This window comes from Corythoichthys intestinalis, chromosome 6, assembly GCF_030265065.1.
Source record: "Corythoichthys intestinalis isolate RoL2023-P3 chromosome 6, ASM3026506v1, whole genome shotgun sequence".
In the NCBI taxonomy this organism is placed as follows: domain Eukaryota; kingdom Metazoa; phylum Chordata; class Actinopteri; order Syngnathiformes; family Syngnathidae; genus Corythoichthys; species Corythoichthys intestinalis.
This window is the reverse complement of record NC_080400.1, coordinates 48557704-48585027: the sequence shown is the minus strand read 5'-3', so window position 1 is coordinate 48585027 and position 27324 is coordinate 48557704. Positions and strand designations below refer to the sequence as shown.

At 37.4% G+C, this 27324-nt stretch overlaps 1 protein-coding gene across 5 annotated transcripts in view; it reads left to right on the top strand.

The window, feature by feature from the left end:
* rap1gap2a (RAP1 GTPase activating protein 2a) overlaps positions 1 to 27324 on the top strand; it is a 181362-nt gene that overhangs the window by 104813 nt on the left and 49225 nt on the right. For all 5 annotated transcript variants that reach the window (XM_057838384.1, XM_057838383.1, XM_057838385.1 and 2 more), the window contains one exon: positions 21172 to 21256. In XM_057838384.1, coding sequence (XP_057694367.1) covers positions 21172 to 21256 — 85 coding nt within the window. The remainder of the gene's footprint in view (positions 1 to 21171; positions 21257 to 27324) is intronic.

Sequence of the window (27324 nt, the reverse complement as noted above, 5' to 3'; positions counted from 1 at the left end):
ATACGCTTTTGCATACCGATGGCTGACCACTTTATTTGCGGCAGACACGAGAAAATCACTTCTCAAAATGTCAAAGAGGCAGGCCCCACTGAGTAATTATTTCCGTGTTCCCCCACCCCCGTCAAAAGACAGACAGACGGCAGAGACGTCACCGGAGCTACCGAAAAAAAAGGACTTCTGCTGAAAAGTGGCTGCAGGAGGTACCATAGCTAGAAGCAAATGATGCTCGCACGGAAATGTGGTACGAAATTTGCCGTGAGAATTCCAATGTCGCTGATAAGAGCAGCGCATTTTATGTAGGGTCAAAGAATTTCAGCCATCCAAACTTTGAAAAGCACGAAAAAAACAGAGAGCATGTGGCAATTAAGCAAACTATCGATGTCAGACAGGACCCCACTCGCCCTATGGACAAGTGGCGGAATAAAGTTAATGGAGAACAGCGCCATCCACTGACAAACGTGTTTTTGCTCGCATTTCACAAAGCTAAACATGCACGTTCAATGAGCTCTTATGAGGAGGACATCCCACTTTTACAAAGGCTTGGAGTTAATGCGGGAGCCGCATAATGCCCTTTATTTTGAATTAGTACTTTTATGTTTATTTTAGGGCTGTCAAAATTAACGCGTTAACGAGCGGTAATTAATTTTTTTAATTAATCCCGTTAAAATATTAACGCACAAATGCCCCGCTCAAACATATTAAAAGGACAGCAAAGTGAAAGGTGTACTTGTTGTGTTTTTCGGAGTTTTGCCACCCTCTGCTGGCGCTTGGGTGCGACTGATTTTATAGGCTTCAGCATCCATGAGCATTGTGTAAGTAATTATTGACATCAACAATGGCGGGCTACTAGTTTATTTTTTGATTGAAAATTTTACAAATGTTATTAAAACGAAAACATGAAGAGGGGTTTTAATATAAAATTTCTATAACTTGTACTAGGTATTATCTTTTATTTATTTTCTATAAATTTTTATAAATATTTATATATTTTATTTATTTATATATTTTATTTATTATTTTTATTTATCTTTTAAGACCTACAAGTCTTTCTATCCATGGATCACTTCAACAGAATGTTAATAATGGTATTTCATCTTGTTGATTTATTGTTATAATAAAGAAATACAGTACTTATGTACCGTATGTTGAAGTGTATATATCCATATCGGTCTTATCTTTCCATTCCAACAATAATTTACAGAAAAATATGGCATATTTTATAGATGGTTTGAATTACGATTAATTGCGATTAATTACGATTAATTAATTTTTAAGCTGTAATTAACTTGATTAAAAATTTTAATCGTTTGACACCCCTAGTTTATTTCTTTACATTTCACTTCAAAGTAATGGCAGTTTTGTTGTGCCAGTTGATAATCAAGCATTAATTGTTAATATAATTAATTAAAGGTAATTAGCTCTAAGTAAAGCTTGTCATAATTTTATCGCATCAGGCGTGTCGGCTCTCAAGCTCAATGAGGACCAAGTCACATCTCCAGGTCCTCCTCTGAGAACCTGGGCAGAAATAATATGTGCACCCCTGACTATAACCTAGTACATGACCATATTAGGCAAAAAAAAATTATACCAGAATCATCAAACTTATCTGACTGAAAAAAAACAAATGAAAATCACCAGTCCCAAGAGCATGACTGTCGTCTAGTGGATAAACACATTTTCCACCATGAAACTAAAACTTGCTCTGCTTTTCAGTGGTCTATCGGTGCCAAATAAAAACTAGGTGAGAGTTTGAAATCCCCACTTTTATTTTTTGGCTGCAGCTGTCTATCTGAAATACTTTATCTTTCACGGCGCTTTAAAGACACCACTTGTTGTGATGTTAGAACACGACTGATCTGATCATAAGACTGGACTGCAAGCTTGTGTTGTGTGTAGTGGTGTATTTGTATTGTTATGTCTCATTGGTATAATGGAGTCATGTGATTATTGTTGCTGCGTCTGATTGGTGAAACTGGGTGAGCCACTGTGCTGGTAAAAATGAGAGAGAGAAAAATGTAGCGACTAGTGCAGCCCAAAGTAGCAGAGTAAGAGTAGTGTTTCTTCTTTACAAATCTACTCAAGTAAAAGTAAAAAGTATGGAGAGGTAAAACTACTTTTATAAGTACATTTTTTTCTCAGAAAGTTACTCAAGTAAATGTAACTGATTACTACCCACCTCTGACTGTGAATCTGCTTTTCTTACAGTAAATGTGAAGTTAAATAACATACTGATTGTATTATATTGGTAGTATGCAATGTCTCGTGTGTCCTGCTCAGTCTTCCCCTGTATCGGTAGAGTTGTGATGCATATTTGCTCTCTATTAAGCTGAAAAGCATGAGGCCAGCTGCTTGTATCTGTGTGTGTATATTACCCCCCATGCATCAATGTCAAAGTTATTTGGAGGTGTGTCATTGTGTTATCTCCATGTGTTTGTTTACTGTATGTGTCTAGATTGTTCGTCCTTTCCTACACAAGTGAAGCGGTATGCTGTTTGTCAATGCCGTTTTGAGATAGTACTTGCATTTTTAGGTGGTCCTGTTCACTTGGTGTTTAAAACTAAAATAAGTGATGACTATATTTTAAGGGAGCAATATTACTAATCAATGATGTTAGTGGTTGTAAAACATAAAATGTAAAAAAAAAAAAAAAAAAAAAAAAAAAAAAACATTGATGAACCCCTGGTTACTAGAGGCGTGCGAAATTTCTGATTGTTAGATTATTTGCGATTCGGCCATGAAAGATTCGAGAACGATTCACAAACATCCAAATTCCGATTATTAAATTATACCAGGTAAAGCAGAACTAAAACACAGTCAGCGCGGTCTTCAGGATGCAATGAGGAACGGACCGAGAGCAAGTATCATGATCAACTCATGCCGCTAGATAAAAAAACAAAAATACCTGACTGCGGTCGACAGCTGGTTCAAACGACGCCCAGTTCCTAGTTGCTACAAACATACGGCCACACACGGCTTTAGTAGATATCACATATTTGCAGAACTAGATGCTAAATGACAGACAACGGCGGTGTTAGAACATATAAAAAGAACTAGATGCGAAACAACAGGCTTACCGTTTAGTAGTTGCCGCGTTGTAAGCAGCCGCCATCTTAAAGCAGTAGACTTCTCTAGAAGGCTCTGTTGTAGGGAACCTAATGAACTTTTTATCGGAAATACTCCTAAATCAGCAAAATCTTGACTTGAATCTATCTTTAAATAATGAAACAGTTTTAAAACTTTGACATGTTATAAGTAGACAGAAGGGAAATTATGGAATAACGGGAGTAATTTTATCAACTTTAAAGGTTGATTCACATCATTAAATTAATTGAATGTAGTTTAAAGCTGCTGATACAGAATGGGGACTTGACTATTTTATTTAATGTTTTTAACTGTTAACTTGATACTTAAATATTAGTTTGGTTTAGCCTAATAGGATTTTTAACCTATTTTGGAACTAATGTACAAAACATTAAAAAAAAAAAAAAAAAAGGGGGGGGGGGGTTGGGTGACATCAATAATCGATTAATAATCGAATTCGAGCCTCTGAATCGTAATTGAATCGTTAGTTACCCAAAGATTCCCACCTCTATTGGTTACGTCACCCCTACTATATACATAAAATTACAATAACAGTCTATTTGCTCCCCACTTCTCCCTGTTATGGGTGGTGCCATGACAGTTTGCCATGTATACGTCCCACATTCAAGCAGCCCAGATATTCGGTATTTGAGACATCCAAACACTAGTTAATACAACAAATGTGTATCAGCTATGCTTAAAATGTTGAACTAATTTGTTTCTTAAGCTGTCCGTGCATGTCACAGGCAAGATATATGATTTGTAGTCACGCAAGGGTAGCGTTCTGCAATATTTATACTACTACTAAAATAGGAACTAGGAACACAAAAAGAATAACTTAGTGTTCTCACTAGAATTAAAAAATAAAAAATGTAAGACCCATTGTTGATCTGTTATTAAACTGAACAGCAGTCCTTAAGTGTATACTGTAGGATAAAGTTTATGAGACTATTTCAATATTAGAAGTTTTGGGTACTGTCGATGGGCTGACTGCCAGTGCCGAAAAAGTGCCGAAGTTGGCCAATGTGAATATGGAAATGCACGATAGCCCAGCCCCTTTGTGATTGATTTAAAATTAAAGATTACTATAACGATTGTGGTAGACAAAAAACTTACCAAACGTACAATATTCATGAAACAATAGTGTCGCCATTCACTCCAAATTCAAAGTTTGTACTAGGCTTTAAACAGGTTTAGGTGATGATGAAATCAGGTCCATTAGAGTGCTTTAAAGCAACCCTGCAGTGGTACTGCAGAGTTTTAAAACAACACCGAGGATTCATTTCCCGACCCCAGAGGTTGCCCCTTGTTGTAAACCAACTGCTACTTGAACATGCACATCCAGCAGAAATACTGTATACACAAACACAGTATACAACAAGACTCACAGGCATATCCTGTATTCTGTCTGATGTGTACAGCATCGATCAAAGGTTTTGAGACACGTATTTCTCATCCTACTGAATGGTGAAGTGTGTCATAACCTTTGACCGTCGATGGGTGTAGACATCAGTGCTGCCTGTCATATTGAGACACAATATGGCACAATATTTAAAACTAAAGTCAGATTTGCCTGTAGCCTGTAATATTAAAAAAATATGAAAAGTGATAACTTAAAAATCTGACATACTGTAAGGCGGGAGCTCCAACAATGAGCCATGGCTAGATGATGTACAGTTATCAAGTGTCAAAGATCAATAATTATAAGTACAAATTTGTTAAGCATTGTTCCTATCTTTTCAAAGTCGAGGCTGCAGTCTGCAAGTGAGTCCTGCCACATGCCACTACTACTACTACTATGCTACTAATACTACAGGTTACTACTGGTGGCTAATAATAAGTTGGGTTTTCGTTGACAGTTGCTGAGAACTTGTCTGGCAGGTGCGACCACATTCCTTTGAAAGGGATTTAGGATGAATTATAACTAACACAAAACACACTAAACCAATATTTGAAGTCATTCATCATGGAGATGTTCAAATAATTACAGTAGAGATGTTTCAGTCTTTTGACATCAATCAACAGCAGTTCATGAAAAGCATGGTCCACTTACTGTATTTTCCGTACTATTTGGCACACCTAAAAGCCTTCAATTTTCTCTAAAGCAGAAAGTGGGCCTTATAATCTGATGCACCTTATACTAGTGTATGGATCAATATTGGGTCGTCATGACATTCCGTTTAGCGCAGCTCCATCTAGTGGATGCATGACGCAACTCAACCACTACTACTACAACTACTTCTACTACTGCGCCTTATAATGCGGTGTGCCTTATACAGTGGGGAGAACAAGTATTTGATACACTGCCAATGGGTTTTCCCATCGGCAGTGTATCAAATACATGTTCTCCCCACTGTATATATATATATATATATTATATATATATGTATATATATTAAAAAAAAAAAAAAAAAAAGTTTTAAAACAGGCTACTCATTGAAGGTACGCCTTATAGTGTGGAAAATACGGTAGTTTTTAGTTTTATAAAGAAGCGAGAGAAAAATAAGACAAATGTTAGCCATAGCTGTTAAAAGACCACTTGAATTATGAACAAGAAATCGTTGAACAGGGACACACAATCACACACACACACACACACACACACACGCACACGCACACACGAGAAAACCCAAACAAGTACAATACATTATTAATGACTAAAACACTGAAAAACACATTAAAAAACAAATGGCATCAGTGTATTTCTGACAACTATAGATAAAATTTATATCACCCTGTGCATGTTATTTCCAAATATAGTATAATAGTTCAAAAAACATACTTGCGTTGAAAGGAAAACAGGGTAAAGTGTAAGTAATGTTGGTGCCTGCTTTTCTGCTTTACTAGCTTAGACACATTTTCCCTTGTCCTGTATTCTGGTGAAGGGGTGTATATTTTTTTCACTGACTCACTGGTATTTCCATTCCTCCATAACTTTATTTTTCCTTCCCCAGTGCTCAGTTACCTCCTTTCTAAATGGCTCACTTTCCTCTTGTGTGCTTGACCCCTTTTTTGATGAGAGGTTGTCAAGGCACCACATATTGGAACATAGAGACATTAATATATGTATTCAATTGCACTTAGATCTGCTTTCACTTTGCTGCAAAAAAAGGGGATAAAATGTACTTGTTGGTATGTTTGTTGACAACAGTCAGCATAGACTCAGGGTGTAATGGATGAGCTAGTATTGTCTCTAACAAGTGTCCAGAGACCACCCCCAAGACAGCTCTGCACAGGGGATTGAAAGCTCTATTTTTAGTCTGCAGATTCATTTATTCACTCTCCATGGCTTGCTCCCTTTCAGCGACCCATCTGACATCCATTCCATCGGCAGATTCTCCCCTACTCTCAATAATGCTCGCTCCCTTTCTGCAAGACCTTTTTTGCTCCTATGTGCTTATCAGCAAGTCTGAAGTGCTGGGGTGAGTTGTAAAGAGAAGTATTAAATGTCCACTGACAGATTCTTTTGGAGCTTAGTCCATCAGACTGGGCAAAATCGTGCAAAACAGAAGCTCAATGAAAATAAATAGAATTTGTTAAGATCGCAAGTAAAAATAATCAAGAATACAACATGAAATAAAATTGGTCCAGTACACTTGCCTGAAAGGCGAAAGCAACAGTGGTGCCCGTGGTCATAGGAGCACTGGGGGTCGTGACCCCCACCCTGGAAAAATGGCTTTGGCAGATACCTAAAGAAACATCAGATATCGCCCTCCAGAAGAGTCCTAGGAATATAGCAAGATACTGCGCAGGACCCTCAAGCTCCTAGGCCCCTGGGAGAGGACCCGAGCTTGAGAGGAACAGCCACCCACCCTACCAGGGGAGATAGGGGGGAGGGGGAGGGAAGAGTTTTGTTTCTTTGTGTGTGTATATATACAGTGGGGCAAGTAAGTATTTAGTCAACCACCAATTGTGCAAGTTCTCCTACTTGAAAAGATTAGAGAGGCCTGTAATTGTCAACATGGGTAAACCTCAACCATGAGAGACAGAATGTGGATGTGGAATGTGGAAAATCACATTGTTTGATTTTTAAAGAATTTGTTCTTCCTTGTTTGGATACAAAAACTCCATGTAGCATGTATCACTGAGTTTCAAGACACAGCTGTGAATGGCCACAGCTAGATTTTTGGCGGATTTTATGGGTGAAACATGGTAATATAACAAGGGTCGCGATGCAGAAATCGCAGACATCAAGGAGTGGTCGAGATTTTCATATATTTACCCTTTTATTATTATTTTTTTTTTTTTTGGATCAATTATTTATCATCTAACATATCGGAGAAAATGCTAGAGTAACAAAAAAATACAATTAAGCGATAGTTAGTAAGTAGTAGTAAATACAGTGGGGAGAACAAGTATTTGATATACTGCCGATTTTGCTGGTTTTCCCACTTGCAAGCCATGTAGAGGTCTGTAATTGGTATCATAAGTTCTCTTCAACTGTGAAGGACGGAATCTAATACAAAAATCCAGAAAATCACATTGTATAATTTTTAAATAATGAATTTGTATTTAACTGCATGAAATAAGTATTTGATACATTACCAACTAGTAAACATTTCTGATCTTAGTTGTTTTTTTAAGAACCCCTCCTGTTCTCCACTCATTACCGGAAGTAACTGCATCTGTTCACATGCTCAAACAAACAAACTCCAACCTCTCCACAATGGCCAAGACGTATATATATATATATATATATATATATATATATATATATATATATATATATATATATATATATATATATATATATATATACCTCAACCACGAGAGACAGAATGTGGGGGAAAAAAACTGAAAATCACATTGTTTGATTTTTAAGGAATTTAGTTCCAAACTAGAGTGGAAAATAAGTATTTGGTCACCTACAAACAAGCAAGATTTCTGGCTGTCAAGAGGTCTAACTTCTTCTAACGAGGTCTAGTGAGGCTCCACTCGTTACCTGTGTTAATGGCACCTGTTTTAACTCATTGTCGGTATAAAAGACACCTGTCTACAAACTCAGTCAGTCACACTCCAAACTCCACTATGGCCAAGACCAAAGAGCTGTCGAAGGACACCAGAGACAAAATTGTCCGAAGACTTTCTTTACTTCCCTTGTTGCTTCCAAAAACTCCATGTAGCATGTATCACTGAGTGTCAAAACACCGCTGTGAATGTCCACATCTGATTTTTGGGGGATTTTATGGGTGAGACATGGTAATATAACAAGGGTCGCGATGCAGAAATCGCAGACATCCAGGAGTGGTCGAGATGTTGTTTTTTATATATTTACCCTTTTATACATTTTTTTCCCCCAATTTTTCTTTGTTTGGATCCGTAATTTATCATCTAACATATCGGAGAAAATGCGACAGTATTAAAAAAAAAAAAAAAAAAAAAAAAAAACGCAATTAAGCGATAGTTATGAGGTAGATATCCGTGACTTTTTTACAGACACCATTTCTTTCATTGTGACGTAATTTGCTTAAAAGTTTAAAATATGCAAGTGAATAATTTTTTTAACTTTTTTTTTTTTTTCAAACGAAATATTAGACATCAATTAATGATTCTAAGCTAAAAATTGCAGACATTTTGAATACTAAATATAATTACTTCCCTTCTTTTTATGGCTGAGTTGAAACAAAAGCGGTTGCACGACGTCCGTAAACGGGGGTTTCTAAGGTAAGACAGACAAATTAAAAATAGTTCGGGGGCTTAATGCGCCATGAATCTGCTATGGCAGCAACTATTATTCACTCGCATATTTTTAACTTTTAAACAAATTACGTCACAATAAAAAAAAACATGATCATGTATGTATATATATATATATGTATATACATATATACATATATACATATATGTATATATACATACATATATACATGTATACATATATGTATATATACATACATATATATACATATATATGTATATATACATATATATATACATATATATATATACATATATACAAAAATGTATATATACATACATATATGTATATATGTATACATATATATACATGACCATGTTTTTTATGTATGCCATGTATATATATATATATATATACATACATATATACATATATATATATATACATATATATATATATATATATATATTAGGGCTGTCAAAATTATCGCGTTAACGCGCGGTAATTAATTTTTTAAATTAATCACGTTAAAATATTTGACGCAATTAACGCACATGTCCCACTCAGACAGTATTCTGCCTTTTGGTAAGTTTTACAGCAAGGCTTTTTGTGCTGTCTAACAGCGAACTCTTGTGGTCGCTTTGCGACATGGTTTATTGTTTTCTTGCCAGTTCAATTTGGCTGCACGACGTCTCGGGCTGACGCCTACGTTGTAATGTTGTGCTTATATGATCCTTGGACAAGATTTGTCCGTAAGTATTAGTGTTGCACCGATACCATTTTTTGGGCCCGATACCGATACAGATACCTGGCTGTGCAGTATCGGCCGATACCGATACCATTCCGATACCACTCTGTTTGAAAAAAAAAAACCAAAAACATACATATATATATATATACAGTGGTACCTCTACATACGATCACTTCGACACACGATCTTTTCGACATCCGACGTAAAATTTGAGCCGCCATTTGTTTCTACATCCGACGAGTTGCTCGAAATACGACGACATGACAGCACTGCAAACGAACGCACGGTGGATTTTCTTGTGTGAGAAATCAACACAGTTTTCAAAAAAAGTTGATACAGTTGGAGAAACAAGGAAAAAAGTGATGCTTACCTTTGAAATGAAGATGCAAGTTATAGAAAAATATGAGCTTGGGGTGCGCGTCCCTGAACTGGCTCAACAATACAGCTCCATGGTCCTCTTCCGACCACCGTTCGCCACTATTTATAAGTTAAGGTGACAATTATTATTGTGGTAACATTGCCAAGGAAATCGCCAGCTTCGTCACGTTTTTATCATTTATTTAAGAACTTATCCAACACAAAACGCCCATTGTCTTAAGCAGTTGACTGCTCTCAAGAAAACGAAAGTATTATCTCTACCGCACCGACCTATCTCACTGAGACGTCAGCTTCGCGGTGCGTTCAGGGACAGTAAAAAGTGTCCGCCATATTAGAATCCGATTCGTTACATTATTTACAGGAATAATTATTAATTATTCTTATTATTATTATATTATTCTGAATTATTTATTTATAACTTATTTGTTTTTCTATGTTTAATTGCCATTTGTAACAGTGCCAGCAGTATTTATTAAGAATTTAGTGTATGTTTTTAGGCTTTGGAACGAATTAATGGAATTATAATGTATTCCTATGGGAAAATCCTGCTCGACATACGACCATTTCGACTTACAAACAAGGTCCTGGAACGAATTAAATTCGTATGTAGAGGTACCACTGTATATATATACAGTATATGTACGTATAAGGGATGCAACGATATAGTTAAGTCACGGTTCGGTTCGATTTTTGATACAATTCAATACATTTAATGCTCTGAAACAGAAAATACAACTGTTATTATTATTATTATTATTATTATTTTTTTTTTTTTTTTTTTGCTAACAAGCAAAAATAACAGTGCCATCATATAAACAAGCATTTTAGTGCATAATATTTATGTGCTTACTTCTTACTGATCTGAAAAAATTTTGTATATACTGTAAGTGCTGAGAACAATCTTTACTGTTTGTAAAGTGGGGCACACTGTTGATTGCTGCAGCTCTCTTAGCAGCTATATATATATATATATTTTTTTTTATTTTATCCTTATTTTATCAGGCAGTCTCATTGAGATTAATATCTCTTTTACAAGAGAGGCCTGAGTACAAAGAAACATTCACAAATATTAATACAAAATACACTAACGGAAACAGTTACAATAATCAGTAAAAACATCAGACAAAAGAGATTTAAAATCACCTAGATGAATGATTGACTGTAGTTTAAGAGTAGTTTGCAATTTTTACCATATAAGCAAAACATCCTATTTGTGGTCCGAGTCCATCTGTAACATGTGCTGAATTAACAGTATTTGCAGCATTATCTATAGTCACTGGTATGGATTGATTTGGCCTGCTTAAATTCCATTCAGTCATGGCGGTTTCTAATTCATCAATGTAGTATAGACCCTACTCACCTACGTCACAAAATGACGTGTCGCTGTATCCGGCCGCCATATTGTCCGTATTTTTTAGACCTATTCTCATTGTTTTCAATTAGTCGTGCAAGTTATAGAGCAATTCATGAAAGCCCCGGTGTTATCTGACGCTGTAAACTCATTGGATCCGTTGCATAAAAGGCGTTACGTGGAAAAGCTTCAGTTTATCCATTCGCCAGATCCGTATTTGATGCCTAAATCGATGTTTTTCGACCCGCTGTCTTCGCCGTCTAAGCCTGACATCTGCTACTCTGATATTTACAACTATCTTGTTCACACAAAATCAGCCTATTCTCACGAAAGTTTGAAAAAACTTTAAGAGCATGGAGGCTTATAAATACTTCGTTGCTGGTTGGGTGAAACAGGTCCTCTACCACGAAAATTCGGCAGGAATCTATCTTGTGCTCGGGAAGGTGAGTTACGAAATTTTCAATTCAAAATCTTTTGTTCTTGCTAACATCCACTGCCAAGTCTAATGTATTTCATGTCATTTGTCAATGGAGCTAGGGCTTTTAATGTTTATATGGTTTAGCGATAGCACTCTCACCACATACATATATAATATGTAATAAATATGAAGTGCGATAGCACTACTCCAGATTGTCCCTAGTTGAATTTATTTTTTGGCTTTTGACCTCAATAGTGAAATTGTAAATTAATTGTATGACAACTGTCTTATTATCACCTTATAATTATATATTTTCAGGTAGTTCATTCACAACGTCTGAGTGTATGTTGTCGGCGATTAGCCTAGCAATGATCTTAATTGTGGTTGTCAGCCCAAAACCCTCTAAATATATATTAAATGCATCTTACCAGATATAAAATGACTACTACATAATCTGTGGTAATCGTTTGGAGCCCAGTTTTCTCGTCGAATTGCAGCAGCCCATGTCGCTCTCCTCTCCGGGTCTCTCGGAATCCGGTAGAACTTCAAGTCTCTCCGTCTATCTTCTCTGTTATTGCAACCGACCGCCACACATGCCTTCACCATTTTGATTATTAATGTTAACGAGCAGAAAAACACGCCATAATAGGAGGAATTTACGTAGCGGTAATGCATCAACAGTGACGAGTTGATGGACAATATGGCGCAGGGGCGTGGTTGTGTCGTCATGTGAGTAGGGTCTATATGGACTACGCGTCGCTCTGGGCTCACGCAGCTAATGGCATGGGATCTAATGTAGCACATCTAGGTTGCTTTTTGATTATATCTAGTATGTGCGCGCGAGAGTTGGCATGGGATCAGACATAGGACAACTAGGTTGCTATATGATGATATCTAAGTGTGCGCGCTGCGCCGCTTGAGTGTTTTCTGGCCACAGAAGTCACTTCTGCTCATTACTGCACAACACCAGCATTATATGACAATCGATTTTCATAAACAGGACGAGTTTGAAGTACGGCGCTCTTAATTTGCCACTCATTGTTCATCATGAAACCATGAGTTTGCTTAGTCTCTCACGGTCTTAACTTTTCTGATCCCATCGGCACTACTACAGCAAGCGTTAGCTTAAGCATGCTAAGCGTTTGTGAATGCCATGTTAAAAAAGCAGCGTAACATCGCGGATATGTGTTGTAGTGAACATCCTTAATATTGTAGTCGAAGGTGTTATTTTTGTTTGGTTATTTCGAGACAAAGACATACAGATGTCATGCATCGGGAATTGGGAAGTTGGCTCACGTGGGGAGGAGAGTTCATTTGCGCTAAAGTGATGCCAGTAGATGGTATCGGCGCCCTAAATGTTGGTACTCGTCGATACCGATACCACCAATTCAGGCCGTATCGGCGCCCCCTGCCGATACTGGTATCGGTATCGGTGCAACTTTAGTAAGTATGGTTGTTGTAAAGAATGTACATATTATGTTAGTAAGCGAAATGTTATATTTTTTGTATAAGACGCTTTTTGTTTATGTTTAGTGAACCTGTATAGTGTGCTAAGCTAACGTTGTTGCTAATGCAATGCTTGTGTACTTTTTTTTGTAGTTTTACAACGGTCTAAATAGGACAATGGTTTGAGGCCATTTTATTAATAAATCAGATGAAAAAGGGAGAAGTCTGATTATTAAGGCGTCGTTCACTAGCTGTCTAGCTTTGGAAAAAGTAGACGCTTCGGAGTGAGGACAGCATAGACAGATTTAAATGACAGTAGAGTGAAATGCCCACTACAGTCCTTATGTACCGTATGTTGAATGTATATATCCATCTTGTGTCTAATCTTTCCATTCCAACAATTTATTTTACAGAATATATATTTAATTTACAGAAAAATATGGCATATTTTATAGACGGTTTGAATTGCGATTAATTGCGATGAATTACGATTAATTAATTTTTAAACTGTAATTCACTCGATTAAAAATTTTAATCGTTTGACAGCCCTAATATATATACATATATATATATATATATACATATATATATACATACAGTGCCTTGCAAAAGTATTCGGCCCCCTTGAACTTTGCAACCTTTCGCCATATTTCAGGCTTCAAACATAAAGATATAAAATTTTAATTTTTTGTCAAGAATCAACAACAAGTGGGACACAATCGTGAAGTGGAACAAAATTTATTGGATAATTTAAACTTTTTTAACAAATAAAAAACTGAAAAGTGGGGCGTGCAATATTATTCGGCCCCCTTGCGTTATTACTTTGTAGCGCCAGCTTTTGCTCCAATTACAGCTGCAAGTCGCTTGGGGTATGTTTCTATCAGTTTTGCACATCGAGAGACTGACATTCTTGCCCATTTTTCCTTGCAAAACAGCTGGAGCTCAGTGAGGTTGGATGGAGAGTGTTTGTGAACAGCAGTCTTCAGCTCTTTCCACAGATTCTCGATTGGATTCAGGTCTGGACTTTGACTTGGCCATTCTAACACCTGGATACGTTTATTTTTGAACCATTCCATTGTAGATTTGGCTTTATGTTTTGGATCATTGTCCTGTTGGAAGATAAATCTCTGTCGCAGTCTCAGGTCTTGTGCAGATACCAACAGGTTTTCTTCCAGAATGTTGCTGTATTTGGCTGCATCCATCTTCCCGTCAATTTGAACCATCTTCCCTGTCCCTGCTGAAGAAAAGCAGGCCCAAACCATGATGCTGCCACCACCATGTTTGACAGTGGGGATGGTGTGTTCAGGGTGATGAGCTGTGTTGCTTTTACGCCAAACATATCGTTTTGCATTGTGGCCAAAAAGTTCAATTTTGGTTTCATCTGACCAGAGCACCTTCTTCCACATGTTTGGTGTGTCTCCCAGGTGGCTTGTGGCAAACTTTAAACGAGACTTTTTATGGATATCTTTGAGAAATGGCTTTCTTCTTGCCACTCTTCCATAAAGGCCAGATTTGTGCAGTGTACGACTGATTGTTGTCCTATGGACAGACACACCCACCTCAGCTGTAGATCTCTGCAGTTCATCCAGAGTGATCATGGGCCTCTTGGCTGCATCTCTGATCAGTTTTCTCCTTGTTTGAGAAGAAAGTTTGGAAGGACGACCGGGTCTTGGTAGATTTGCAGTGGTCTGATGCTCCTTCCATTTCAATATGATGGCTTGCACAGTGCTCCTTGAGATGTTTAAAGCTTGGGAAATCTTTTTGTATCCAAATCCGGCTTTAAGCTTCTCCACAACAGTATCTCGGACCTGCCTGGTGTGTTCCTTGGTTTTCATAATGCTCTCTGCACTTTAAACAGAACCCTGAGACTTTCACAGAGCAGGTGCATTTATACGGAGACTTGATTACACACAGGTGGATTGTATTTATCATCATCGGTCATTTAGGACAACATTGGATCATTCAGAGACACTCACTGAACTTCTGGAGTGAGTTTGCTGCACTGAAAGTAAAGGGGCCGAATAATATTGCACGCCCCACTTTTCAGTTTTTTATTTGTTAAAAAAGTTTAAATGTTCCAATAAATGTTGTTCCACTTCACGATTGTGTCCCACTTGTTGTTGATTCTTGACAAAAAAATTACATTTCATATCTTTATGTTTGAAGCCTGAAATGTGGCGAAAGGTTGCAAGATTCAAGGGGGCCGAATACTTTTGCAAGGCACTGTATATACGTGTATATATATATATATATATATATATATATGTATATATGTATATGTATATATATATATGTATATATGTATATGTATATATATGTATGTATGTATGTATGTATATGTATATATATATATATGTATATATACAGTGGGGAGAACAAGTATTTGATACACTGCCAATGGGTTTTCCCATTCTGCCACTCGTTGTTTATCATGTAACGGTGAGTTAGTGCTCTGTGTCCCAGGGTTTAAGCTGTCTGGTGTCAAACCGGAGCTATTCGTAGCAGCCAAATCGGCAACAACATATTGGCGGGCATTGTTGTACATATCCGTAAAGGCAGTATTTGTAAATTATTTACGAGTGAGGATAGCGTATCGTTAACCCAAAATGTTGCCACACAACGAATCTGTATGACATTGAAAACAACAAGCCACCACCGTAAGCTTCCATGTTTACTCACGAGCAATGGTTCTCGTGCACCACGGCTTCCGCACTTCAGGCAGTGTGGGGTAGGAGTGGGGGGGCTTTTAGCGGGGTGGAGCCTTCTCATAGCTTTATTTACAAGGCAAAGATGCGCCAGACATTTTTAGGGCGATAGAGACCACAAAGAAAGTTCGAAAAATACATTTTGGGAGCTTTTTCAATTGGATCGAATGTTTTTGCGTATTGAATCGAAGAGGGCATATCAAACGTTTCAATATAAAACCGAGTATTGTTGCATCTTTAGTATATACTGTACATATAAATATAACTTCATAACTAAGATACATGTTACAAGAGAATGAAATGCAGAACATTTTATGATGCACAACAGTTAAATAACTTATTTTTCTGACTATAAGTCGCAGTTTTTTTTCCATAGTTTGGCTGGGGGTGCGATTTACACAATGGAGCGGCTTATGTGTGAAATTATTATCACATTATTATGTCATTTCACACGTTACTTTGGTGTTTTGGAGTGACACTGATGGTTTGGTAAACTTGTTAGCATGTCCTTTATGCTATAGTTATATGAATAACTCTTAATAGCTACGTTACGTTAACATACCGGCCACGTTTGCATTTCATTGTTCATGCATAATGTACATTATCATACTGTACACTTATTCAGCACATTGTTCTGTATTGTATTTTTATTTTAAATTGCCTTTCAAGATGACATATCTGTTCTATGTGTTGGATTTTATCAAGTAAATTTCCTCCAAAAATGCGATTTATACTCCGGTGCGATTTATGTTTTTATCCTATTCGTTGGGCATTTTGTGGCTGTTGCGACTTATACTCAGGTTTGACGTATGTCCGAAAAATACGGTAAGCCTTGTTATAATGGTTGGTTGATCAAACACTTAAAATTGTCCATTGGTGTGAACTTGTGTGTGAATGGTTGTTTGTCTATTTGTGCCGTGGGATTGGCTGACAACTAATTCAGGGTGTAACATGCCTCCTGCCTTTAGTCGTCTGGGACCAACTCCCATGAGGATACGGGACGACTGAACAAATGAATAAATGTTTATTCAGTGCAATTTAAAAACCCCAGCAGTTCTTTGTATCACAAGTGAACATGGACACTGAAATATGGGTGTTTGCTGTTGCAGTTTATATTTTCTGTAATCTAGATTATTTTATTTAAATGTTTGATTTAATGAATGGAAAGCATTATTGACTACATAGGCCTATATTTTATGTCTGTCTGAAGCATTATTTATGTTGAGTAACATGTTCCCTTCCTTAAAGTCAGCACCAACCTCTTAAAGTGCTGATCAGAGTTACTGTCATGTCTATGTCTGAAATGCATTTACACACGCACACACAGACACACATTTGTCTGGCAACAGCTCTTGTCTCTTTCAATTTCCTCCACTTACATTTTTATTAACTCATTAGAGAACTACCAGTTGCATAATTGACCAGTCAGTATGAGGATCAGGCTTCTTATCAAGCTTCATAATAAATCTTAGGCCCAACTGGAAACAGAAGCTCACCAAAAGCCCGTAGGGTAAACTTCTTGGTCATGGTTCACTCTTATTCTATGTTCCAAAATCAACCCCATTTTCCTCCCTTGTTGTACTCACTTTGCTACTCCGTATCCATCTGCTCCTGTTGGCCCATGAATGAGACAGATGACAGAAAGAAAGTTGATGAGAAGATGAGAATTTTATGCCCAATTTCTGATATAGACTTATCTTTCTGGCACAGTGGTCACCACAATGGACAGATAGGTTATTGTTCCTGATCATGCTTGAAAAAAAAGTTAGAAAATCACTTTTGGTTATCATCATCTGTGCATGAAAGGGTTGAATTCAAAGGTCTTTGTGCAGCTTGACCTTGAGGGTTATTGAGTTCCACAGTGTTGGCACTAATCTTTTACAGAACTAACAATGGAAGTGAGAAGTGAACAGGCACAACATTGAATTCACTGCCTCCTGAGATCTCCTAATGGTTCTAGTTAGGTGATCTGCTGTTTTGTCTGATATTTATTTATACGTGGAGATGATTTTGATGATTTTCTTAATGTGACAGCCAAGCCATCATTAAAGTGCTCCCATTTTTTTTCAAATCCTAAAAGATAAAACCTCCGAAGGATTCTTCAAATACTGTCTGGATCTTCAAAGAGGAAAAGATTTAGCTGGATTATTGTCCATACAATTCTGATTAAAATGACAGCAAATCTTCTCTTTCGTAACACATATCAATAAACATATTTATGTATAACACAGATGTACCAGATGTGATTATGTCAGGCATGTTCTTATTGATGTAATCTTATTTTTCATGTATGTCTACACGTATTGATATATCTATTGACAATTAGGGTCTTGTAAGCAAAACTATTAGTATCTCAAGATTTACTTTGAAACTGTTGGTTGAAAATATTAACCACATTAAACTGACTGACAGTTTGTCTAGTAAATCTGAAGAGCAACCACTGTGTTTAACATGAAAAACAAGCAGCCCAAGGCAAGCTGAAAATAAAATAATTTTCAGCCAAAAAATGTTAACTAAGAAAGGCAACAGAACACCTCTACAGACAGCATGAAGAAGCTAGGTGACAACAAAGTAACTCAGGTATCGGGTTTTAAAAAAACTGAGAATGTATTTGATTAAAAAACAACAGCAGCAACAAATATCATAACACAAGGTTAACAGAAACTAAAGCTACATTCACATCACAGGATGCATGATGCCCAATGAGGTTTTTTTGAGAATTCTTTTTTTTTTTTTTTTTTTTAAGGCAGTGTTCATATTGTAGCTGCGACTTGCAGTTTGGACGGAACGCGGTCACAAAGTGACAGAATGTCACAAGTCGCAGTGTAAATAGAAGAAAATATTATCTGTTCTAGGTAATAGATATCATACAGTATATACCGTACATTTTGGACTATAAGACTCACCTCACTATAAGCCTCACCCACACGTTTTTACAAGAAAACAAGTACAGTGGTAACACGACATACGATCTCTTCCACACACAATCTTTTCACCTTTCGACGTAAAATTTGACTCGCCATTTGTTTCTACATCCGACGAAATGCTTGAAATACATCGATTTCTGACTGCGCCGCAATTTCATGGTTTTCCCTTAAGACGGATGTACGGCAGATTTTCTTGTGAGAGAAATCAACATGGGTTCCAAGAATGTTAAAGTTGATGGTGAAAAAAGAAAAAAGGTTAGGCTTGTCAATGAAATAAAGATTGAAGTTATAGAAAAATATGAGCGTGGTTTGCACATCCGTGAACTGCTTGACAACACGGCCGTAGATCTCGACGGTCCTCCTCCTGCCTCCTTTCGCCAGTCTTTATAAGTTAAGGTGACAATTATTATGATTGTGACATCGCCAAAAAATCGCCAGCTTCATCAGGTTTTTAATCATTTCTTTCAGAACTTGTAGAACACAACACACCTACTGTCTTACTGCTGCTAAACATGAAAAGTGAAACTAAAAAGTACTCCCAAACTCTGTCACGTCAGCCACGCGGTGTGTTTAGGTACAACACGCAAAACACATCCACCACATTAGAGCCCGATTCGTTACATTACAGGTATTATTACTATTATATTATTATTCCTATTTTTATTCTTAATTTATTTGTTTTGCTCTGTGTAATTTCTATTTGCAATAGTACCAGCAGTATTTATTAGGGGTTTAGTGGTTTAGGGTTAGGTTTTCGGGCTGTGGAACAAATTAATGGAATTATAATGTTATTATTATGGGAAAACCCTGATTGACACGACCATTTCGATTTACAAACAAGACTCTGCAACAAATTAACTTTGTATGTAGAGGTACCACTGTATTGTCACTTCTACCTAATGGATATCATACAGTACGTATATACTGTAAATCTTTGGCTATAAAACTAGCCTCACTATAAGCCTCACCCACATGTTTTTCAAGAAAACAAGTATTTGTTAATATACAGTACAAGCAGCACTGGATTATAAACTGCAGGTTCGAAGCTGGGGAAAAAGGAGTGGCTTATCGTCTGAAAATTACTGTATATAAAGCTAGGTGTCAGATACAAATTGTAAGTCAATGGGGACAGGTGCCGTCACTTGTAGCGGTTTTGGCTCTTGAAAATAGCCATAGACTGCCCATTCTTAAACCGATTTTCAAATGGCTTGGTTTTTCAAAAATGTTTGAGACATAGTAAATTTGCTCCATACTTCGGAATATGTGGGGAAAAAAAAAAAAAAAAAACTCATAATCCAGCCTGATTCATAGCTGCGTTACTACTGGTAATTATAAACCAAACCATTTGCGAATCTGTCTAGAATACAACGAGTTGAGTGTATTTTAGTGGAGAAAATCACCAGAGAAGTCCCATTATGCAAAACCTCCAATTACTTACACCATCAACATTATCTTTAGATTTCTAGCCTTGTATAAATGATGTCCCAGCCTACCCACATCTTTTGACAAATTTTTAGTTTTTTATGCTACCAAACCAACATTGATAGTTTATGTGCAGTATCAAGAAGGAAAAAGTACTTTCTGCACTTTCATCCGCCATTGCTCGTTCGCATCTCTAATTTGTTTTGTTGAACAGTGGTATTTCACTTTTTGATGACATACGGCTCACATACATTGGATATGCATTCATACCGCAGAGGTTTTATCCACGTATGAGTGAAGCCAGGTTGCATTTAAAAAAAAATTGGAATTGGACTGTTCACATTGCTCGAAAAGTACTCAGATACATGGTTCATACTGGCAAAGAAATTGGAATTGACCTGCATTGGGAACATTGCCTAGGTTGTGTCTTGAAACTGTTTATTTATTAGAACTTAGCAAATTACTGTTATCTAATTTAGATATTGTTGATTGTGTTCTTATTTTAAGTAGCACTCAGACTTTTGACTTAATATCCAAAGCTTCTTATGTGTTTTTGAGAGTGCTGTAGGATTTGACTATTTTCTTGGTTGGAAAAAAACATTAATTTTCTTTGAATATGAGTTGAATTGAGTATGACCCTCACCAAGGTAAGAGTCGTGTTTGTGTGTCTGTGTATGTATACTTGCTCAATTACGCACAAAAAAAAAAAAACGGTGATTGTGTGGGGCATGGGCCAAGGAAGAAGATGTTTCTGTTTGGATCCAGGTAAAAGTGTAGCTCATTTTCTGCATATCCTTGAAACTCTTGAAAACGTATAACTCTAATCTTTGGACAACCACAGTACTTAATGGGGTAGTTTGACTCACATGGATGTTTCACACCAGTAATGCACATCATACTGTCTTTGCAAAGATGCCAGACGACTAACGCTGAGCATTTCATAGCATTACAGTACACCTCACCGCAAGCACAAATGAGCGCATGACATCACTCAAATTTGAATTTAATTCGTTATAATCATAAGTGATGGGATATTTTTTTTACCTTTCTACAGGAAACAGGAGGTGTTGAACATTTCTAACGTCCCTCTTGGAGAATGTCCTCCATCACCGCCCCGCACCGCTCCACCGAGCATGAAAGTAAGATGGACACAAAGACACACCTACAGACACACACATACACGCTTTTTGAACTAAATATCAAAGTATATAATTGGCCATTACTAAAACGACAAGACCTATTGAAATTCTATTCTTTTAGGGAGCAGCTCACTGTGGGGAATAATTTCACTTTTAATTCAATTACATTACTTGTGACTATTCATTTTGATTAATTGTGACTAAAGATGCACCGATACCGATACTAGTATCGGCAGGGGGCGCCGATCCGGCCCAAAATGGTGGTATCGGTATCGGCCAGTACCAACAAAGACGGCGCCGATACCACTGACTGGTCCATAATTATAACATTTGACCGCAGCCTTTTTTTTTTCTCCTGGCGCTCACTACACTTTTTTTCTGTGTTGTGTGATGACACGTGAACACCAAGCAGCTATCGCTATTGGCCTGCTCCAGACCAATGAGAACGGGCCAATAGCCACTCCTGACAAATGACAAGGCCGCTTGGCGGCGCCGACATGGCGGCGGTCGGGAAATATTTCAAAATAGAAATCCCGTCAATTAAAATCAATGGCTGCATGCAAGATTTGCGGCCTGAAAGTTTCGAGATGTGGAGTTAAATCGGCCAGTTTCAATACCTCTAACCTGATAAAACATTTGAAGACGAAACGTGAACGAACACAACGAGTTTGAGGCTGCAAGAGCAGGACTGCTATCCAGAGGAAGGGCGCTAGACCGGTGCAACAATCTCTGGTCAGTTCTCTACGTCAACTTTACTTTGTCTTTTACTTAAAGAAATGCTGCAGTAATTTGGGAACTGTTTCCAAAGTAGGGTTGCCACCTTTCAGAAATAGAAACAAGGGACCCCCCCCCCCTGAAAAAAGGAGGCTCATAGAGAGACGGGGTGCTGTGGTCAATTATTATTACTCATAATTGTTAGCGTCCGCAAATGCGGAAACAAGGTTGGACCTCGAAGCGGACAACAAGCGGGGGATACGTACAAGGGTTTAATGATTGCAAACAAAAAAATAACACGTGATCGCAGGATTGTAGAAATAACAAAAGGAGTCCGTGACAGCAGGTCGACGGAGCTCAATACTACAAACTCGAAGGTTAACTAAGACGATAGGCAGCGAGCCAAAAAGCCAAAATAAAAACACTCAAATATCTGCACAGGGTAGAGGTTACAAACGAGTGCAGCACACTAACAGAAAAAACCCAATGCAGGGGCGTAACAAGCAAATGTAGCGAGACTATAGTGCGAGATGTCAAATGGCGATCAGCAAAGCAAATATCTCGGCAGCCTTCTCTGAGCTCACCCGTGCTTAAATGCTGCGTTGATGAGCCCGCATTGGATTCAGGTGCGACATCAGGAACGCTCCCACTAACAGCCGAGCAACAAAACACAATTTAACCAGCAGCAGAATGTGACAATAATTTCATGAAAGTTGGACTGTTTGGCCTTTGAGAGGTTTAAAAAAAGTTTACTCAGTTCATTCAGAGTTTATTATTATGAACTTATTTTTACTTTCTTACTGTTGGGCTAGTATTATACTTTGTACTAGTCTTTTTCCTATTTTGCAAAGGTAAGCAACAGCCTGACAAAGCCTTGATAGCAATGATTTCACATCCAATTATGTAGCTCTTTGGGGAAAAAAAAGAAAAGAAATTTATATCTATACATATAATATATATATGTATATTAAGCCTGAACGATATATCGTTTAAACATCGCCATCGCGATGTGCGTATGCGCAATAGTCCCATCGCAAGCACGTACGATAGTTTTTCTTTTTTTTGATCCACATACGCCTCACTTTCTGGTCTGCGCACAGCCTCCTACCCTCCCTCTCCCAGCCTTTTGATCCTCTCAGTCACTGCGGCACCACAATGGCTTTGATCTGGCCAAAGAAGCAGAATTCACACGGGCATCTGTCAATCATCGTATAACTTGTTAAACAGTTGCAAGGAAGCCGCGCTGGAATGAATGTGTGTACTGTGGGGACGTTGGAGACATTTAAATGCCAGAAGTGATCATGAGGAGTTTGAAATTTCTACACAGCTAAAGTAGATAAACAGAAGCATTTAATAAAGCCAAGCATTTATCTGCTACAGTACTTTATTCTTGTTCAAAAAAGATTTGGTTGGACAGTTATGTTTAAAACTTATCATAATTATGAAATTTGAAGTGCTTAAAAACCATTTATTTATATACATTTTTTAAATCACTTTGGGGGGGGAGTGAGAAAAAAACATGTCTTATACACGGTGACCCCAAAAAAAGTTTACACTGCCATAATACAACTTAAATGCCATATTTATTCAATTTAGAACTAGAATTGAATCACAAATTATACATTATTGTAAAGAACATGGACAGTACACTCTATTTTTCAATGTGTCCTCCCTTAAGTGTCACAACAGCCTCCAGGCGCCTGCGGAACGCTTCTTTATGTAGGATGCTGTCATCTTTTCCCAAGATCTAACAATGGACCTCTCCAAGGCTGCCACAGACGTTTGTGGCTTCTTACAGGCACTGTCCTCCACAGTTGCCCATATGCTATAATCCAGGGGATTGAGATCTGGACTCTGGGGTGGCCACATATCACCTTGTCAATCAACTTTTTGGTCCGCACAGATCGGCACTTCCAGACCCAGGTTTTCGTGAGGCTGTTCCAATATCTTTCAGCTTTTTTTTAACTTTGTAGACTGCACATTTGGATATTCTCAGATTTACTGCAATCTCAGTAGGTGTTAGACCGGCACGTAGCAATTCAGGTACAGCTAAAGTTTTCTTCATTTTCAGCAGAAGCACAGGAATTGTAGAGACGAGAGATTACCAGCTGCATTGAGTGACCTTAATGAATCACTTAAGCATGACAACCTATTTAGATATGTTTCAATGGCTTTTAAACAAGCAGTCAACTGAGTGTAAACTTTTTTTGGGGTCAACCTGTATGTATCTCTTTCCAATGCTAAATCTGAATAGATACATTGGGCACAAAAAACACACACACAAAAAAAAAATTAAAATGGGGGGGTGGGCTACTTCGCGGTTTTTCACTTATCGTGGCGGGTTCTGGTCCCCATTAACCGCAAAAAACAAGGGATGACTGTACACTGTGGTGATCTAAAGTCTTTCCAAACAGCTATTTAAGTCATCTTGTGAAAATATCTTGGAAAAAAATATATATATATAATTTTTTTTTAATATCGCAATATAATATCGCAATATATCGCAAACCCAAAAAAAATCGCAGCAATAGTTTTCCCCAATATCGTTCAGGCCTAATGTATATATATATATATATATATATATATATATATATATATATATATATATATATATATATATATATATATATATATATATATATATATATATATATATATATACATACATATATATACATATATATGTATAAACGGGGTGGTATCGGTATGGTATCGGTATCGGGGCCAAAAAAGGGTATCGGTGCAACACTAATTGTGACTATGAAGCTCAAGAGTTTTGATACTTCATACAAACACATTTAAGTCTAGAGCAGCGGTGTCCAAATTTTTTGCAAAGGGGGCAAGATTTGGTGCGGGAAAAATGTGGGGGGCCGATCTTGGCTGACGTCCTTTTCATACAACAATCTATTCGGGCAAATTTTAGCAAGCCATTCTGTGTGTCACATTTGCTTTATTATTATTTTTTTTTTAATTAATAATTTGAACAATCTCGCAACTAGCCTTTTTGGCGTTCTCTTTTGACTCTCGGGCTCTGGCGAAATACTGCTGCTGTGAAATTAAAGTAGCTTTAAGTTGCTTCAATTTCTCGCTGCGTATCTTCCCTGTAATCTTGTCGTACATATCAACGTGTCTTGTTTGGTAATATCGCATCGCATTGAACCCTTTAAAAACAGCGACCGTCTCTGCAAATGAGGCAGACATAGTTGTTGCGTATTTTAGTGAAGATATAGTCCAATTTCCACCTTTTCTTGAAGCGTCGCAGTCAACTTTCTTTTTTTTGTTGTTGATTGTCGCCATTTTAGAAAATTTAAAGTAAAGGGTCACACGGGGTTGTGTTGCTTAGAGTGCTGCTGTCTTTTAGTGGGTAAATTTAGTGTGTAAGCTACTTCATATGCTGGTAGAAGTACAGCTGATCAATTCATTAAATCTGTGTGCGGGCCAGAGGTAATTTATTTTATGACAGAGGCTGGGGGCCGGATGAAATTTGACCACGGGCCGCATTTGGCCCCCCGGCTGGACTTTGGACATAATTCCAACAGAGTCCTCCACAGTACTTTATGCTTCCATTAATGTGACTATTGAATATTAATCCAAATGTGCTTCCAATAATTTTTGGGTATTTTAGTTTAAGGTGATAGAATTGGGGGGGGGGGGGGCAGAACAATTCTTCTGTTAATGGTTCCTCATGTTGAGAAAGAAACAATATTGGGATTGAAACACCAACATGAGAAATATAAATAATTTATTCCTTGGTTAGCAAGACTGTAACAATCATTGGAACTTGCATTTGTGCGCGACTCAGAATTTTTTTTGTTGGGGGGGGGGGCATAGGACACACATATAAACAAACAAAAAGGCATTTATATGTGCTTTCTATGAATTTAGGTATTTTAGGTGTGTTGTTTATTAATCATGATATGGATTTTCTCTTTTACAATTTCGCTAACATAAGATTTTAAAGGCCAATTTCCAGCGCAATGCCTAAGAAATAGTCTCCACAAAAGCCCATATCTCTCTTGACAGCCAGTCACCTTGAACAAAGCTGTAATTTGGAGAGAAATACTATGGAAAGGAGGAGCAGAATTGAAGTATGAATTCTGCTCATGGCATCAAACACACACTGAATGAAATATGAACAATTCATGGGGGAGACCCTACAGAACATACTCTATACAAAGCCAAGAGAAATATATTCAATACCACATCCTCACTGCAACCCACATGTGACACATTAGAAATATGACAAAGCACACAGGAATAATAGCAATGACCTTACTGAAGGCCTGTATATACATGGTTGATTTAATATAGGGGTTGTCAAGAAAAACATGTCTAAAGTTTTGATTTTGATATACCATATGTATACAGTGGCCTTGAATAGCAAAACACAACATCAAATAATTTTCTTTTTAAAGCCATATTAAAAGAATGTAATACAGTGAAATTCAACCTGAACAATCTTAAACAAATGCGATTTTTCATAACACTTGGGGCGGCTAGAATGTTTATATGCTCAATGACTTTATCGCACATTGCATTATAGGTTGGCAACTGGCAGGTGTAAATACATGTAGTAACATAGAATCACTCTATAGAAAAATCGTTAAAGGTATTTGCCAGAAGTGCAATGTCATTCCATGTTTGTAACATTTTTAAAAAAGTACTACCGTATTGGCCCGAATATAAGACACAGGCATGAAAATGGGTCAGGGGTTAAAAAGGTGAGAAGGGTGTGGAGGAAATATGTTCCAGTACACTGTACACCCCAACAAAATATTGAGCTCTGTCGACCCACACTGTGTTTCAGCAGGGCCGTGCAGAGACCGGTGGAGGGGTGGGTGCTCGTAGATCAAAAGGAGCACATGAACAAGTATTTAATACACCTTAAAACAACATAACTTCAATTTTAACCAGGTTTAGATAATTATTGGCTGCGACTGTGACATACTTTAATTGGGAGGGGGCAACAGTGAATAGAAATCAAAACTGTCATCAACACTTTCTGGCTTTGACTCAGTCAGTCTGCCTATTTTCTTCCCTCAACCTCTGCATCAAAACTTCCTTCCTCAACTTGTTCATCTGAGAACAAACCACATTAGATGGTCACTGAGCCACCAACAGCACAGTTTTCTTAAAACTATTATTTCATTATTATCCATACTTAACAACTCTAGCACCTAATGATTAATAAAGCAATGACATAAAATCTTATAGAAACATAACATTGTAATTGTGTTTATAATTGTAATTTAATACCCGACTATCCTTGCAAACTTGTTCTTACCAGGTCTGCTATTCACCCAGCTGATGAGGTATCCACTGCCTTTAGCAGCCTCATCTAACTCCTTTTTTTA